Source organism: Abramis brama (genome assembly GCF_963993115.1).
Source record: "Abramis brama genome assembly, chromosome: 5".
In the NCBI taxonomy this organism is placed as follows: domain Eukaryota; kingdom Metazoa; phylum Chordata; class Actinopteri; order Cypriniformes; family Leuciscidae; genus Abramis; species Abramis brama.
The window spans coordinates 29,674,970-29,693,041 of NC_139967.1; the positions used below are offsets into that span (position 1 = coordinate 29,674,970).

At 37.2% G+C, this 18,072-nt stretch overlaps 1 protein-coding gene across 3 annotated transcripts in view; it reads right to left on the reverse strand.

Moving 5' to 3' along the window:
- Positions 1-18,072, reverse strand: part of edil3a (EGF-like repeats and discoidin I-like domains 3a) — a 199,353-nt gene that overhangs the window by 122,371 nt on the left and 58,910 nt on the right. For all 3 annotated transcript variants that reach the window (XM_084114156.1, XM_084114154.1, XM_084114155.1), the window contains one exon: positions 2,558-2,686. In XM_084114156.1, the coding sequence (XP_083970282.1) occupies positions 2,558-2,686 (129 nt within the window). The remainder of the gene's footprint in view (positions 1-2,557; positions 2,687-18,072) is intronic.

Genomic DNA, 18,072 nt, shown 5'->3' on the forward strand with positions numbered 1-18,072 from the left:
CTAGCTTGATTTTGTAACATAATAATGTTATTTAAAAAAAACAAAACGTAATATAACTCACTTTATTCATGTATTTACTGTACAGTTGTGCAGATTTGGGGGATCTATGGTGTTTATTTTTAATTTTCCTCAATTTGTAATAATTTCAATATATACATTTATATAAAATAGCATTTTTTTAATTTTATTTTTTTAAGTGCCATGGTTTATTGGAAGATTGCTGTCATCTACTGGAAAACAAAAACATAAATTTTTAACTACAGCGTCTAGATGGCTGCAGAGCATCACTGGATGCTGGATCATGTACTATTCCCAAATTTTTCATCTCTGGTTTGTCTTCCAGCTTGTATCCACACACAATCATACACAAGATTTATGTTTAGACATTACAAAATTGTTATCATAACAACGGTTTAACATTTTAGCATTTTTTTAGCATTGTAGTTTTTTATTTTTATTTTTTACAAATTTTGTAAGGAGAGCGGTAAGGGGGGTTCACACAGTGCACCATCCAAGCTAGAAACACCACTGACAAAAACAAGATGATTGTGGACATTAATGCAGCAAATCTTGAACAATGGTTGGGCATGGACACAATATGAAACTGTCATGACTGTATTAAAATGAACTTTGTTACTGTAGATGTGTTGATCACTATTAATCTGGCCACACATCCATGCAGGAACAATCATGAAAATCATGACACGCTTCTCAAACTGACTGCTAAGCATAAACATCAGTTAGGTAACAATGTTAAATATTGTCTCTTCTTCACTTTTTTCTGTTACCATTTGACATTCCCCCCCTCAAAACTGAAATAAAAATATAATAAAAACAATATAAAAAAACCCACACAAAATAGTATAGAAAATATAAAAATAAAAACTAATTCAAAATATGAATAAAAAAGTTAATAGTATCTCAATGACACACAAGCAACACAGCAAAATGGTTTCCACACATTGTGTGGACCCCATGCAAATCGCAAAATCAATAGACAATAGAAAGGAACCCCTGGATTAAACAATTATTACTGAGATAATTTTGAGATTAAGGAGTAAGACAGAGACACTAGTTACAGCAGTAGAACAGTTAAGGAGCTTATATTCAAATCCCTTTTCATCTCTGGTTTGTCTTCCAGCTTGTATCCACACACAATCATACACACTTAATATGCAAGAGTAAATGTTGGTTTTTCTGCTGGAGTGGCAAAATATCAGACAGCTTCTGACCATATGTTCAGCGGAGGAGAAAAAAAAAACACAACTGAAAAGAAATCAGGCAATAACATCTGCCTTTGTTTGCCGTAATCACAGCAAAAAGCAATGTGTGTGCACTTGCATTTGAGTGGATGCAAATACAAACATAAATTATATTAGGCCTGTAAAATAAACTCTAAAAAAACTGCTTAATGAATGTGATATTTGTTAATATGACACTATGAAATACTGTTTAATAATAAGAGGAAATATCATTTTCTGCATATGAAATCGCTTACATTAACTGTCTGACAGTAAAATTTCATCTCCCATGGCCTCATGGGATAGTAAAGTGTCCACTTGATGCACATTTCAGAATCTCAGAGGAAGTAGTATGTCATCCGATTACTTTTTTTCTGAATACTGTGAATTCCGACATGCTACTCTTTTCGCATACTGCTTTTCGCCTTAAGTATTTGAATGCAAGGCATGTGTTTTTCCCTCAATCTTAAATAATTTGACTTGAAAACTAAATATGAAATCACATGCAGAATGTAACATAAGGATTAGATTCGTTTTTGACATCTAATAAAATAACTACAGAACAAAAAAAAGCATGTTTTTTTCGGTACTCCACGAAAGGTTCCATCACATCTGTGATGTTGACCAATAGGAGCACAGAAGCTCTTCCGTACACAGCTTTCAAATATGATGAAATGAAAATGAGATGATGGTATTTGTGCTGCTGGGTGGAATTATCCAATGGCGGAAAGGTTTGTGGAACTATTGAAACAATACTACTGCAGCAATACTAATGCAACTATAATGTTTCCTTGAGGGACTACCACGACAGAGTGAAAAAAGATGAATGCTGGCGAACTAGCGGAGGTGCTTCAGCAAACCGGTGAGTACTGGAATTAGCATTAAGCTAACACGCCGCTTTGGTAGCCATTGTTTGTTTACACTCTTGTTTCCAGGAAGTTATTTGCTAGTTCCGCCTTCTCGATGACATCATGTATGTCGTTAAAAACAGCAAGTGATGATTGGTCAGAAGCAACATGTAGTCTGACATGTTTCTTGTCCACGACACGCCTAGGGCACAACACGATACGTGAAAATTGCAGAAATCTGACACTTGCCACCCATGCTCCACAATCGGTCAAAAAAAGATGTTCTCCCATATCATATGAATGCAGCATAGAGACTAGCTTTTGATAGGGAACTAGGCATGTTTACATAAGATGCATTCGTGTGTTCAGAAAAAGTGGAGCACAATATAACAACTGAATGCAGCTACAGTAGTCATCGGACAACCCTCCCACCCCAGCAGCGTTGTATAAGTTACTGTATGAACTTACTGTGTTGGCAATGGATTCCGTTAAAGCCTGATGGGCACTTGCAGACGTATCCAATGAATGTGTCGCCCCTGAATGTTTCACTGATTTCACAGGTGCCTCCATTGTGACAAGGGTTTGGATGGCAGGGTCCTGTAATATAGACAAATATAAATAAGCAGACAGACTTTTTATGTATGCAAGTTTTTACAACCCACATAATGGGTTAGATGAACAGATGGGTTAGAAACAGACATCAGCAGTTTATAACATGGCTTGCAGTGTAAGCCCTTGCATCTCAAGCACTTGAGGGATAAAGGATATCATGGGCACTGCATTACCTCTGTGTCAACACACAGACAGAGAGAGAGAGAGAGAGAGAGAGAGAGAGAGAGAGAGAGAGAGAGAGAGAGAGAGAGATCTGGCATTTCACTCATTCACTACAATCCGTCAGAGAGTTAAATCGGAGCAGAAATTAATCAAATTATATGAGTATGTGAAAAGGTCAAGGTAAGGTTATAGAGCAATGCTATTTGACAGGATGTCGGTTTAATAACATTATAAGTAATTGATTGATTCAGTGAAAGTATGACAGATATGGCATATATTAGGTAAGTAGATAATATGTTGCATATGTACATTTAATGTAATGTGCCTTGGCAGTAGGATGGTCTCCCCCAGCTGATTCTGTTTCCAGTTGAGTTTGTTTTCCCTCTTTTACGCTGTAAAATATGAGGTGATTTACAGACTTTTTGGAATCAGATTCCAATACTTATTTTTTTTTAAGTAAATCTCCATGGTGAACTTGAAAGTAAAGATGTCATGATTCCAGCAATATAACAATTACCAACTTAAATATGTAAGTTGTACTTAAATATTTAAGTTCATATTTTCTGTACAAATTGTATGCAAAACATAAATACAAATTATTTTAGGTAACACTTTATTTTACAGTGTCTTTGTTACATATGTTACATGTACTTACCATAGCAATAACAGTAAATTATGCATAATTACATGCAAATAGCACTCAACCAAACCCTAATCCTACCCTAACCCTATAGTAAGTACATGTAGTTACTTAATATTACACAGTACTTAAATACATACTTACACTGTAACAATGACACCTTAAAATAAAGCTTAACCTTATTTTATTTTGTTCAATATAAACTATATATTGTGTGTAATATTTATCTATTTATATTGGAATGTCAGGGGTCAGTAAGATTTTTTAAATGATTTTGAAAGAAGTTTCTTCCTCATTAAATAATACTACAATTTAAAATAACTGTTTAATACATTTTAAAATATAATTTATTCCTGTGATAGCAAAGTTGAATTTTCAGCATTCGTTACTTCAGTGTCACATGATCCTTCAGAAATCATTATAATATGCTGATTTGCTGCTCAAGAATCTTTGAACATTTCTTATTATTATCAATGTTGAAAACAGTCATGCTGTTTTTGTGGATACCACTTTTTAAGGATTATTTGATAAATAGAAAGTACAAAAGAACAGCATTTATTTGAAATCGTATACCATTATAAATGTATTTTATGCGCCCTTGCTTAATAAAATAATAAATTTCTTAGAATCATAAAAATAAAATAAAAAAACCTTGCCACAAACAAACCTCAAAACTTGGACAAGGGTAACTATCAACTAACATAATCAAAGTAAAGGGGGGAAAAGAATCATAAAATTACAATTAAAAACTCAATTGATTAATAAAATTAGCAACAACAGGGTAAATAACACTGAAAGTGATCAAATGGTGAAAAATATATTTTTTTTATTGGTTTGCTCACATAGGGCAATATTTTTTGTAAAGCTAATTTTGTTGTAGTGTTGTGAAAAGTGACTTGTCTTGATTTCATTTGACTTGAACGAGTGATGAGATTTTCATACTATATTGGTTCTTAATGGTTTGAGTGACCCTACTCTAAATGGAAAACCACTTTGATTTTATCTATCTAAAAAAAAAAACCTTGTGGCATCATGATTGACCAATCAAAATGCTGATTTCACTAAGAGCTTTTAAAAACAACATTCAGACAATGGACCGGTTGTTCTGGAGTAGCTTCTAATCTTTTAGTCTTCACAATTCCTGCATTTGCAAGCAAGTCAAGCTCATAAGAACCCCTAGAGGGCCCATATCTCATGGCCTATCAATACCATACTGATGTTTAAAACATTAGAGTGCCTGCATCGGGTTGCATGCTGTCAAAAGTTCCTAGATGAAATTGCAGGGCAGTCAGCTTAATCTTTCAAAATATCAGTCGCAAGTTTTGCAAGAGGGCATGGGTGGAGTAGAGAGATGTATTACAGAGATATAATCAATGTGCTCTTAAGTGCAAAGACCGACAAAATGTAAATTGTATAAACAGGGTCCTAAGCAGAAGAACTCTGGATGACACTTTTCAAAATTTTGATTGTACACGCAAAACCAAAGGATATTACACTACCATTCAAAAATTTGGGGTCAGTAAGTATTTTTTTAAATAAATTAATACGTTTATTCAGTAAGGATTAACTAAATTGATCAAAATGTGCATAAAGACACTTATAATGTTAATAAATGCTGTTCTTTTGAAGTTTCTATTAATCAAAGAATCCTGAAAAAAAAAAAAAAAAAGTTTCAACAAAAATATTAGGCAGCACAACCGTTTTCAACATCGACGATACTAAGACATTTTGAAAATAATGCTGTAAAATAACATTTTATAGGGATCACGTGACCCTGAAGACTGGGGTAATGGCTGCTGAAAATTCAGCTTTGGAATAAATTTCATTATAAAATATAATGAAATAGAAAAGAGTTATTTTAGGAAATAGTTATTTCAGAGCATAAGAGACTTAAAACTTTTCAATTGTAAAGTGTAAATCACTCTTTTTTTCTGCTGGTTTTATACACTGCATGAAGTCAGGACAATTTGTCAATTTGTCAGTTAGTGTTGTTAGACAACATACTTAAAAAAAGTCACTAATAGAAGATATGTTCCACAGAAGGTAACCCTATCACCATTTGTGAATTCCAGCACTGTATCTTATAAGCTATAATGAGAGTAGTAGCTAATTAAAGGGACACATCATGTAATAACCTTGCCAGAACTCTATTAAAAGTCCTCTGCATCCTGAAGGAGAGGGTGACAGCTAAGCCTGCATTCTGACATGACGATCTATAACCGCACAAAGCTTTGTGACAGCCCCCTCTCTACCTCCAGAGAGATGGAAGTAAGAAGAGGGAGAGCAAGACAGGGTTGGAGAGAGACAGTATGAGGAGGAGAAACGGTAGCGAAAGAAACGAAGGAGGGGGACGTATGCCCCTTTTGCACACATTCCTGAGAGACATCGCCAGGCATTGTGGCCGATGAAACAAAGCTTTGTCCTCTGTGCTGTTTCCTTTTGTGGTGCAAGTCAGGGGGATCAACAAGAATGTCAGCCGTTGTTGGGAGGCTTGTGCTTGTGGCAGGAAAGTAATTGATGTTGGCTGGCTCACGCATCCCGATTTTCCGACAAGTCACAATGGAAGCCAATCTATCAGAAGAGCCCGGCTCCAATGCAGAATAGTAAATCCTCAGCGGTGGTTAAACACAGCAAAGCGCCCGATGTTTCCTGCACAATTAATCACTCTCTGACGGACGCTTCCGTCTAAATTCCCAAAAGAGAATTCATTTTAGTTGCTCACTTATACAAATCAACTCAAACCTTATTGAAGTGAGACAGGTAAGCAACCCAAATGTGTTACACTCTCTAATGTATTCATTTATGCAGATTGTGGGTAATGTCACTGAGATGGTATGGAAATTGTAACGCATTAATATGGAGATATGGTGATCACTTGGTTGGATTATGATAATTACAGCATTGACGTCTGAACCTGTGCAGGTTTTTACTGCACAAACCTTTCAGCCATCGATTGGATCACCAATATCTGACTTCTGTGAGGTTCATGCAAATAAAGCTGTCACTAAATAAAGCAATCCATCTAAGATAATTACACACCGAACCATCTATAGAGCATCACATAAAACAAACAGCCCACTGGATAATTGTACCTTGACATCCAGAGGAAGTAGGTGTTTTAATTAGAGTCCCCTCAAATGCTCTCCAGGGTGAAGGTGATGGAGGTTAGAGGGGCTCAGACAGCCTCCATGTCTGAGTTATTATGAGCAGATTGAACCGAGCATTTGGGAGGTAGAGAGGTGAGCAAGCGGGCAGCTGGAGCTCAAATCAGACTTCCAGTAAATCCAAATCAAGCAAAGCACCAGCACAGAGCAACAGTGAGGTCATGTGCACATGACCTGTATGTATCTTATGAGGCTGGGGACTCCAGAGAGCCTTTTTTTCCACTATAGCTATATCAACTATACCATTTTTATTTTATTTTTTTCATTTAAGCTAGGAAATAAAGTTTGAACATTTTAAAACAAAGAAATGTTGCAATGTATAATCAATTACAAATATAATAGTCTGCACTATTTATAGGTAACTAATCAAATAATCAAATTTGTGACATTTAAATATGACTCTTTCGAAGTACAAACTTAAGTGCATGTTCCAACCCCAATCTATTTTGCACGGTTGTGCACCATTCAGAATTTAATTGAGAATTTATTTTATAACTTTATTAATTTATTTAATAGCAATTCAAACCCCAATTTTAAAATGAGAAGAGTGGATGTATAATTGCTATTCGGATATGAAAGTAAGGAAGAATAACTGAAAGTAACTGAAATTCTAAGTTTTTATTAAACAAGCAATGTTTATCAAGAAAACGTTGCATGGTGGCTTGCAAAGCCTTGTTTGAAAGTTTAAAAGCCTGGAGGTGTAGAGGATGTATATGCATATATTGATTAAACGATGAACAGACAGACAGACAGACAGACAGACAGACAGACAGACAGACAGATAGATAGATAGATAGATAGATAGATAGATAGATAGATAGATAGATAGACAATCTAATGTAAATGTAAATTCTATGTAAATTCCTCTTCCTGTCATTCCAAATCAAATTCCAATTACATTTTATATGGGGTGCGGCCAATTCAGTTTAAATTATGTCTTCAAACTTTGAGTTGCACATCTTACATGCACTCAGTAGTGAAGCAATGTCACAATACTGTAATTTAGAACACTGTTTCCTTAATCAAGAATCACTGTACCACAGAAAAACCACACCTTCACATTAATGCCTATGCAGGCACATTAAAGAGATGTTCAGCTCACAGAGTTTGCAGGGTAAGAGCTTACACAGCTCATACGTGGCCTAATTCTGTCTTCATCCTTTACGGGGAGTGCAGTATCAGCCTTCTACCAGTTCACTCCCTCCTGCCCAGTACTCGCCTCTCCCACTAAGAACCACGACTGGCAGAGAAAAGCTTTTAGAGCCGTCTGCCCAGAGTTCAACCAGCTCTTATATGACAAGACATGCTGACTAAACTGAAAGGATACAACTACAAGTTCAAGTAAAAAACAGAACAGAGGCAAAATATATTAATCAGCGTCTCTCCAGGTCTCCACCAAGGGAGCAAAATCTCTTGAGGGAGCCAAAGTAAGTTCAAGCTCACCTTGGAAAGTCTTTCGGATATTGAGGGTGAGGAAGCCAGGAAATGCCATGGAAATGTCACCATGATAGCAGTCTGGCAGGAGAAGAACAGTCCGGAGATTCTCTCCTGTCAACTCACATCCCTCCAAGAATGCAGAGCTTGACAAGAACAGACATGGCCAAATGAAAACTCCTGCAACAGTTTTCTTTGGATAGACCAACCGATTAGGGTGCACCGATTTTGTAATCCTTTAGCGATGTAATTGCATTTTTGAAAGAATATCAACATTAATGAATGAATCACATAAGATAAGTCTAGTCAAATGTTTTTGAACAACACTTTTCACAGAGTTTCAAAGCAACTTCATGATGTGAATATATATAATGTTTATAATATCTTAGTCACATTTAGCAGATTAGAGATGGGCAATATTATCTGCATTTTGTGATGATACAAGCAATCAAGCAGTTGAGATATGCTATATACTGTAGTATATATCACCCTATGCGAGTATACTGTATGTATCCGGAAAAAGTTGGACATACGTATATATCAAACTTTATATAAAGAAATGGTCGACAATATACAGTATTTTGCAATGAAATAAACAATCATGCAGCCGAGAATAGATTTGCTATACCGTATATATTTGTTTTACGCATGTACACTATATGTATGCAGGTAAAGTAGGATGTACTATATTGCCAGGTGATTATATTAGATGGATGGATACGTGTACATTTTTATGTGTTTCATAAGACAGATTAACATGTGTCAGCCGCGGTTCTCCAGCCATTTTGTTTCTCCTATAAACATATGGCAAACGCTGTGCTATTAACCTGCTTACAGAACATGTATTTATCCTATGCTTTACTGAGCTTTTCAAAAGACCACGTTTAATGTAAACACTTCAAATTATTGTGAACTGTTTGAAGCTAACAATTACCAGGCATAGCAGGAATATTGTTTCTTGAATTACAAAAATTGTGCTCGGGCCAAAGGAAGGCATTTTAAAAAAAGAGGGCTTTTAGCATGTGAGTGTCGGATGGAGGGGTCATAATAATGGCTGGTGAACTTGGTCCCACCTTTAGTTACATAATGGCATTACTAATGTTCGCTTCAGTTACTAGCTCCATCGCTCAAACTCCCCAGGAGGAAGAATAAAGTGTATTATTCATGCAACACACTCCTCCATAGCAACTACACTAATAAGGGCCCAGTGGGCTAAGATGAATGCTCTCAAGCTGCATATGAAATGTACATATCAAATCCATAATTAAACAAAAAATGGAGAAGTGAAAAGCACATTGATGTTGTTAAGAAATAAAACAAATGGTTCAAAAAGGAGCTGATATTTAGATTGTGTTTTAACTTCTAAAGTTTTATTCATACTTATTTGACCAACTGCAGCTCTGAAAGTACAGTGGGATATATACACTCACCTAAAGGATTATTAGGAACACCTGTTCAATTTCTCATTAATGCAATTATCTAATCAACCAATCACATGGCAGTTGCTTCAATGCATTTAGGGGTGTGGTCCTGGTCAAGACAATCTCCTGAACTCCAAACTGAATGTCAGAATGGGAAAGAAAGGTGATTTAAGCAATTTTGAGCGTGGCATGGTTGTTGGTGCCAGGCGGGCCGGCCTGAGTATTTCACAATCTGCTCAGTTACTGGGATTTTTACGCACAACCATTTCTAGGGTTTGCAAAGAATGGTGTGAAAAGGGAAAAACATCCAGTATGCGGCAGTCCTGTGGGCGAAAATGCCTTGTTGATGCTAGAGGTCAGAGGAGAATGGGCCGACTGATTCAAGCTGATAGAAGAGCAACTTTCACTGAAATAACCACTCGTTGCAACCGAGGTATGCAGCAAAGCATTTGTGAAGCCACAACACGCACAACCTTGAGGCGGATGGGCTACAACAGCAGAAGACCCCACCGGGTACCACTCATCTCCACTACAAATAGGAAAAAGAGGCTACAATTTGCACAAGCTCACCAAAATTGGCCAGTTGAAGACTGGAAAAATGTTGCCTGGTCTGATGAGTCTCGATTTCTGTTGAGACATTCAGATGGTAGAGTCAGAATTTGGCGTAAACAGAATGAGAACATGGATCCATCATGCCTTGTTACCACTGTGCAGGCTGGTGGTGGTGGTGTAATGGTGTGGGGGATGTTTTCTTGGCACACTTTAGGCCCCTTAGTGCCAATTGGGCATCGTTTAAATGCCACGGCCTACCTGAGCATTGTTTCTGACCATGTCCATCCCTTTATGACCACTATGTACCCATCCTCTGATGGCTACTTCCAGCAGGATAATGCACCATATCACAAAGCTCGAATCATTTCAAATTGGTTTCTTGAACATGACAGTGAGTTCACTGTACTAAAATGGCCCCCACAATCACCAGATCTCAACCCAATAGAGCATCTTTGGGATGTGGTGGAACGGGAGCTTCGTGCCCTGGATGTGCATCCCACAAATCTCCATCAACTGCAAGATGCTATCCTATCAATATGGGCCAACATTTCTAAAGAATGCTTTCAGCACCTTGTTGAATCAATGCCACGTAGAATTAAGGCAGTGTACAGTCCAAAGAGCTTATACGGCTCAATTTTTCGCTCCCGTTGAAACACAAAGATGAGTCAGTATATGGTTTGTAATCTTTGTCTCAATGCCAAGTCAGAGTTCATACAGTAAAACAAGACATGTGGGGGCAATCACAAGCAACAAAAAGAAACCTGCTTCCCATTTTCCTCTTGCTCTCAAACTTGGCAAGACAATAAAATGCAAATAGCTTTTGAAAAGGCTGCTGTAACAGGAATAAATGCATTTGAGGGGGATTAAATTATTACCTATATAATAGTGCTTTTGATCTTACTTAATCTATATAATTATATCAAACATGTAGCATGCTATTAAGCTGACAGCCTGGGGCTCTTGATTGAACAGTATTCTGCAGGAGTGCACTGATTCAAGCATCACACCACATGTTTATCATTGAATCCAATGATGTTGTTCAAACGCACAAAGGTACATTTCTGCATGTATTTACCAACCAGACAAAATGTATAATTTTGGCATCAACAGGTCATAATTCTAGGTTTAAAAGTCTAAAATCAATGCAGGCCCCTGCTGAAGAACCCATTGAGGTCACTGTTCTAACCCTTGTGGATTGTGGAAAATAAAATAATCCAAAATAATCCCAGATTATATGTAAGCTTTAGATCTGAAACCAATCAAAACAATCCTAAACTATCCCAAACAAAAATCTAAAGTTCATCCGCTCTGTGGATTTACTGTCTGGAATTGTTCCAACTTATTGTAAACATGCTATAGTACATCCTTTGCTGAAGAAATCAAACCTAGATAAGAGTGTGCTGTGCAATTATAGACCAATCTCAAAGCTTCCTTATCTAGCAAAGATTTTGGAGAAAATGGTCTTTATTCAACTTGAGTCCTTCCTTACTGACAATACTATCAGGGAAGTTTTTCATTCGGGGTTCAAAAAACAACATAGTACAGAATCTGCATTATTGAGAGTATTTAATGACATTTTTATGGCCATAGACAGTGGTGATGTGACCTTACTTCTGCTATTGGATCTTACAGCAGCGTTTGATACAACAATTTTAATCTCGCGCTTAGAAAATTATGTAGGTATTCGAGGAAATGCCCTAAATTGGATCAAGTCTTATTTCCAAAACAGAAGTTTTTCTGTACAGATGGGAGAATGTACGTCGACCTCAGCGCCTTTATCGTGTGGTATTCCACAAGGATCTATTTTAGCACCAGTCTTTTTTTCACTTTATATGCTTCCTTTAGGTCAGATCATGAGTAACTATGACATGTTTTTTCATTGTTACGCAGATGACACCCAGCTGTATCTACCCTTGAAACCAACTGTCCCTACTGCTGTAGAAAGGCTGGTAGAGTGTCTTGGGGAGATTAAGAGGTGGATGTCTGCTAATTTTCTGTGTCTAAATGAATCGAAGACTGAACTGATTTTATTTGGCCCTTCTGAGTCTGCTGATACACCCAAAATTGAATTGGGTACACTATCCCCTTTTCGGATGCATCATGTAAAAAACGTAGGTATAATCTGCGATAGTGCACTGAAATTCGATAAACAGATACATGAAGTAGCCAAAATTAGTTTCTTCTAAAATTAAGCTCTTTGTAACATGGAAGGACCTGGAAAAGGTAATTCATGCTTTTATTTTTTCAAGATTGGACTATGGTAATGCACTGTACTATGGTGTTCAACACAAAAGCTTAAACAGATTACAGCTGGTCCAAAATGCGGCCGCAAGACTTCTGACAGGCACTCTGAAAAATTAGCATATTACTCCTGTATTAAGATAACTACATTGGCTGCCGGTTTCCTACAGGATTCATTTTAAGGTACTTTTATTTGTTTTTAAAGCACTACATAGCACTTCCCCAACATATATAGCTGATCTGATCCAGGTGAAGAAACCAAAGAGAGTATTGCGCTCCGAGTCATTAAATCTCTTGGTGGTCCCGCAGACGTACCGGAAAATGAGAGGAGACCGCTCCTTTGCGGCCGCTGCTCCCTGGCTGTGGAATAGTTTACCTCATTATATCCGGCAATGTTCCTCTCTTAGAGAGTTTAAACGACATTTAAAAGCATATTTTTTTCATATTGGCATATGATCATTCATGAGTGCTGTGTTAGTGGTGTAATGGGTTATTATTAATGGCGCATTGATTTTGAGGTTTTATTTTGTGATTGTCTGTGGCAATGTTATAGAATTTGAACGTGATTTTATGATTATTTTACTCTGTCGTAAAGCACCGTGGTCAACCTTCGTTGTATTAATATGTGCTTTATAAATAAATTGAACATTGAACATATACAGAACACAAATAATTACATTAGTGTTATCCACACAAATGTATAAAACTGGCATATCACACTTTTTTTCCATGTTCATAGGATGTACTTATTATTATAATTGCATAATTGGTTAATAACTAGGTACTAACCCTGATCCTACCCCTAAACATAACCCTAACCCATGTGTTACCTTATATTACCTCGTACTTTCGTAAGTACACTGTAATTACATGTAAGTGCACATAATGTAAAATACAATACAACCAAAAAAAATATATGAAATTTAACTAAGAAAGCAAGATCAAAATCTAGAACCGTGTGGTTGATAATCAATGATCTAAGATGATAGCATATACAGTATATGGAAAAATAAAATAAGTAGTCAGCTGTAAGCAGTAGCATTTGCAGGCTTTTATGTTCATCAAAGATCATAAATTCTGTGGGGAAACCAAGAGATGTTGGTAAGTGTAAACTATTGAACAAATACAGTAGCATCAGCATAAAGTACGGCTGGCTGAAGAGTTAGCAGAGCTAATCTGAAATTCTAAAAAGCCACTTTGGAAGCTAAACTAATATGAAATGACAGTTTTTTGGATAGGATATGATGGCTGCAATATAGATAGTGTGGTTATTTGAGAAAAGCATATAAGTAACCACAGAGTCTTTTTGAGGTGGAGGAAACAGCCTACTCGAAGACATGTGAATGGGATAAATCATAACACTCACTGGCCTGGTTTCATAAACCGGGCTTAGATTAAGCCATTAGTAGGCCTTAGTTAAATTAGGATATTTAAGTAGCTTTTATAAACGTGCCTTAGAAGAAAAAGCATTCCTGCTGTGCATCTTGAGACAAAACAATGGCACTGACATATTTTAAGATATGTCAGTGCAAGTTGCTTTCAGTTAAGACTGCTCAAACATGCATTTTAGTCTGGGACTATAGGATAAGCCTTGTCTTTGAAACCAGGCAAATATGGCTGTTGGAATGGAAGTCCTGCCATATAATTACAAGAGCCTGTAAGCTTTTTGATTGGGTTTATTTACACTAGAACATGCATGTGCATTAACTGGATCAGACTTAAAGCTACAATATATCATTTTTCTCACCGCTAGGGGTCGCTACCTCTTACAATAACAAAGCCGTAGGTTGATGACGCATAAGTGGAATTATGGAACTTGTCGTCATGCTGATGGATCTAATAATGTGTATGGATGAGTGAATACATTGATGTTTTTAACATGACTGTGGTATGAAGCATGGCACGATTGCTAATGAGAGACAGATATCAGCGCCACACCAAGTCCCGCGGATATAAAGGAATAACCGAACTAACTTACCCGCAAGTGCTGAATTACTCACACAGGTCAGTTTATTTGACAAATTAAACTTGTGAGGTAACGCAGCGCTGTTTCACTTGGTCTACACTATCACACTAAACTGCATTTGAGTGTGTTGAAAGTTATAATTTTATTCTATGTGTTAGTTTGTTGGCTGTATGTGTCATGGATTCAGTGACTCATTCTCTCTCCTGTGTGTGCGCGTGTGTACTTGTGGGTGTGTCTGCTAACTACCTGATCACTCATCAGCTATTTAATGTCTGTGATTTCCATCCTGTGTTGTCAGATCTTTTGGGTTAATTGTGGTCGAGTCCTGTTCCTGTTCGTGTCTCTGGTTTCTCGTCTTCGTGTTTCCATTTGGAATTCTGTTCCTGGATCCCTGTTCATCCCTGAGGAGTCTCACAGATGAATTGTTGCCCATTGCGTCTCTGCGCTACCCTGTACCACTGCTCGGCCACTCTTCAAACTTTGGACTCTGTCTCTCACTACATTGAATTCTTATTCAATAAACTTGTTTTCACTCGCATCTGAATCCGACTCTATTTCCAGTCCAACCCTGATAGTATGAGACTAGCAGTAAGCTAGATCAACATTAGAATAACATACTGATCATATTCTAACATTTCATCATGTTGAGCTATATAACATTGATTAGTTTTATGTAAATTTGCTCACCTGTCTAATAATGTACATGCAAGAGCAGCGTCTCTGTCAAGTCGAATTTAGTCGCGGACGTGGAGCTCTCGGCATCTCGAAAACGCCACAGTGATTTTGATTCTTGTTTTAGTTCTCCTTTTGTCCCAAATTCTGCTTGCCATGGTCCATAATGTTTGAACGAAATAACAACAGCGTGAGTGTGCCGCTAGACGTAACGCAGTTGTCCACGTCTGTCGCCATGGTTACTGTGGCAGTACGTGCAGAAACCAGGGATAACGTGGATATAATGTCATTGACAGGCGACACTGACCAGGGACGAGTCATTATTTAAAATTGGAATTTCTCTGAAATAAAAAATCTTTGGGAACTTTTGGGATATTGTAAGTACACAACTTCGGGAAATATATCACACTGTGTAAGTGATTTTTGGATATTTTATTACAAAAATCTTACATATTGTACCTTTAAAGGCAGAAGCTAAAGTTAAATGAATACTGTAGTTAACTGAAAAAACTCACACTCATCTCATCCCAAACCTGTATTACGCTCTTCTACAGAACACAAAATAATGGGGGTAACCAAACAATTTTGGTTACCGTTGACTTCCATTGAATAGACACTCAAAAATCTCTTGTTTTATCTTTACACAGAAGGAAGAAGGTCATACAGGTTTTCATTTTTGTGAGAACTAAAACAAAAATGGTGAATCCGCGTGCCCACTTTGAACCCGTTGTGAAATCTGTGTGGGGAAATCTTTCATGAGAAATTCCCATTGAAATGATTGGATATTGATTGCGAAAATAACAATGGTAATTGTCTCTACATAAGAGAATCAAAAGTCAAGTCACCTTCATTAATATATAGCGCTTTTAACAATATAGATTGCTTCAAAGCAGCTTTACAGTGATAATAGGAAATTACAGTAACAGAGATTGTTTTGGCTTTACAGCAGCTCTAGAATAAAGTTATTGTCCAGCTAAAGTTAGTTTTGATTGATTGATTCACTTCCGTTGCAAAGATCATTAGTTATTAACTTAGGGGCCGCTTACACTACACCGTTCTAACAGAAAACCCTTAATGCGCTCCGGCCCGCTCATCCGCACAAAACAGTGCCTGGTGGCTTGAGAATGCAAACCCTGAAATAGATTCGACAGTGCAGGCCTCAAAAAAAAAAAAAAAGGTTATCTCTGCACAAACCTCAAAAACGCAAACCTGTGAAAACGCCATAAATGTATAATAAAGAATAATTTATCGCTTCCGCGTAGCCATGTGAACCGGAATTATGCCGACAACGTTTTATCTGTACAGAGGTGAAGGGAAGGAAGCCTTCACAGGGGAGAGACTAGTTGACACTTCAGGACTGCATTGTCGTCGGGTTCAGGCGCAGGTCCTTCATCAGATCTACTGTAGATACGGCCTGGATCCGGCGGACTGCGGTAAACCTCGGGATAAACAGAGAGACTAATATTAGCATAGATGCCATCCTTCTTATGATGTAACAAGTACATCAGGATTTATGGGAAGTGTTCCCGGTTCCGGCTGACCTAATCTATGCAGCGTAACATTGAATTATAGGAGTCTATAATGTGTTATGTGTATGCTAGGTCAAAGAGATTTGTTTTTAGTCTAGATTTGAACTGACAGTGTGTCTGCTTCCCGGACGATGTTAGGAAGACTGTTCCAAAGTTTTGGTGCTAAATAGGAAAAGGATCTACCGCCAGCAGTCGATTTTGATATTCTAGGTATTATCAACTGGCCGGAATTTTGAGATCACAATAGACGTGAAGGACTATAATGCTTTAAGAGATCGCTCAAGTACTGGGGAGCTAAACCATTTAGTGCTTTGTAAGTAATCAATATTTAAAAATGTATACAGTGTTTAATAGGGAGCCAATGCAGTGTTGACAGAACTGGGCTAATATGGTCATACTTCCTGGTTCTGGTAAGAACTCTAGCTGCTGCATTTTGGACCAGCTGTAGTTTGTTTATTAAGCATTCAGGACAACCACCCATAATAGCATTACAATAATCTAGACTTGATGCCATGAACGCATGAACTAATTGTTCCGCATTTGTCATTGAGAGTATATGACGTAATTTAGATATATTTTTAAGATGGAAAAATGCGGTTTTACAGACACGTGACATTCAAAAAAAAGATTGGTATCAAAGACCACACCCAGGTTCCTAACCGACGACAAAGACAGACAGAGCAGCCATCAAGTGTTAGACAGTATTCTAGGTTATTACGTGAGGAAGTTTTTTATCCAATAATTAGAATCTCTGTTTTTTCAGAATTAAGTAGAAGGAAATGACCAGTCATCCATTTTTTTTTTTTTTATATCAGCTATGCATTCCGTTAATTTAGTGAATTGGTAAGTTTTGTCAGGGCGTGAAGAAATATAGAGCTGAGTATCATCAGCATAACAGTGAAAACTAATGCCATGCTTCCTAATGATATCTCCTAAGGGTATCATGTACAGAGTGAACAGCAAAGGTCCTAGCACTGAGCCTTGTGGTACGCCATACTGAACTTTTGATCGATAAGACATCTCTTAATTTACTGCTATAAACTGATAACGGTCAGATAAGTATGATTTAAACCATGCTAATGCAATTCCACTTATGCAAACATAATTTTTGAGTCTATTTAAAAGAATGGTGTGGTCAATAGTATCAAATGCAGCACTAAGATCGAGTAACACTAATAGAGAGATACAACCACGATCGGATGATAAGAGCAAATCATTTGTGACTCTAATGAGAGCTGTCTCAGTACTATGGTATGGTTTAAATCCTGACTGAAAATCCTTGCAGATACCATTTCTTTCTAAAAAGGAACATAGTTATGAGGATACTGCCTTTTCTAGTATCTTTGACAGAAAAGTTAGATTCGAGATCGGCCTGTAATTGACTAATTCTGTAGGATCAAGTTGCGATTTTCTAACAAGCGGTTTAATCATAGCCAGCTTAAAAGTTTTTGGTACGTATCCTAATGACAAAGATGAATTAAAGGTCCCGTATTATGCCCCTTTTCACAAGATGTAAAATAAGTCTCTGATGTCCCCAGAGTGTGTATGTGAAGTTTCAGCTCAAAATACCCAACAGATCATTTTTTACAG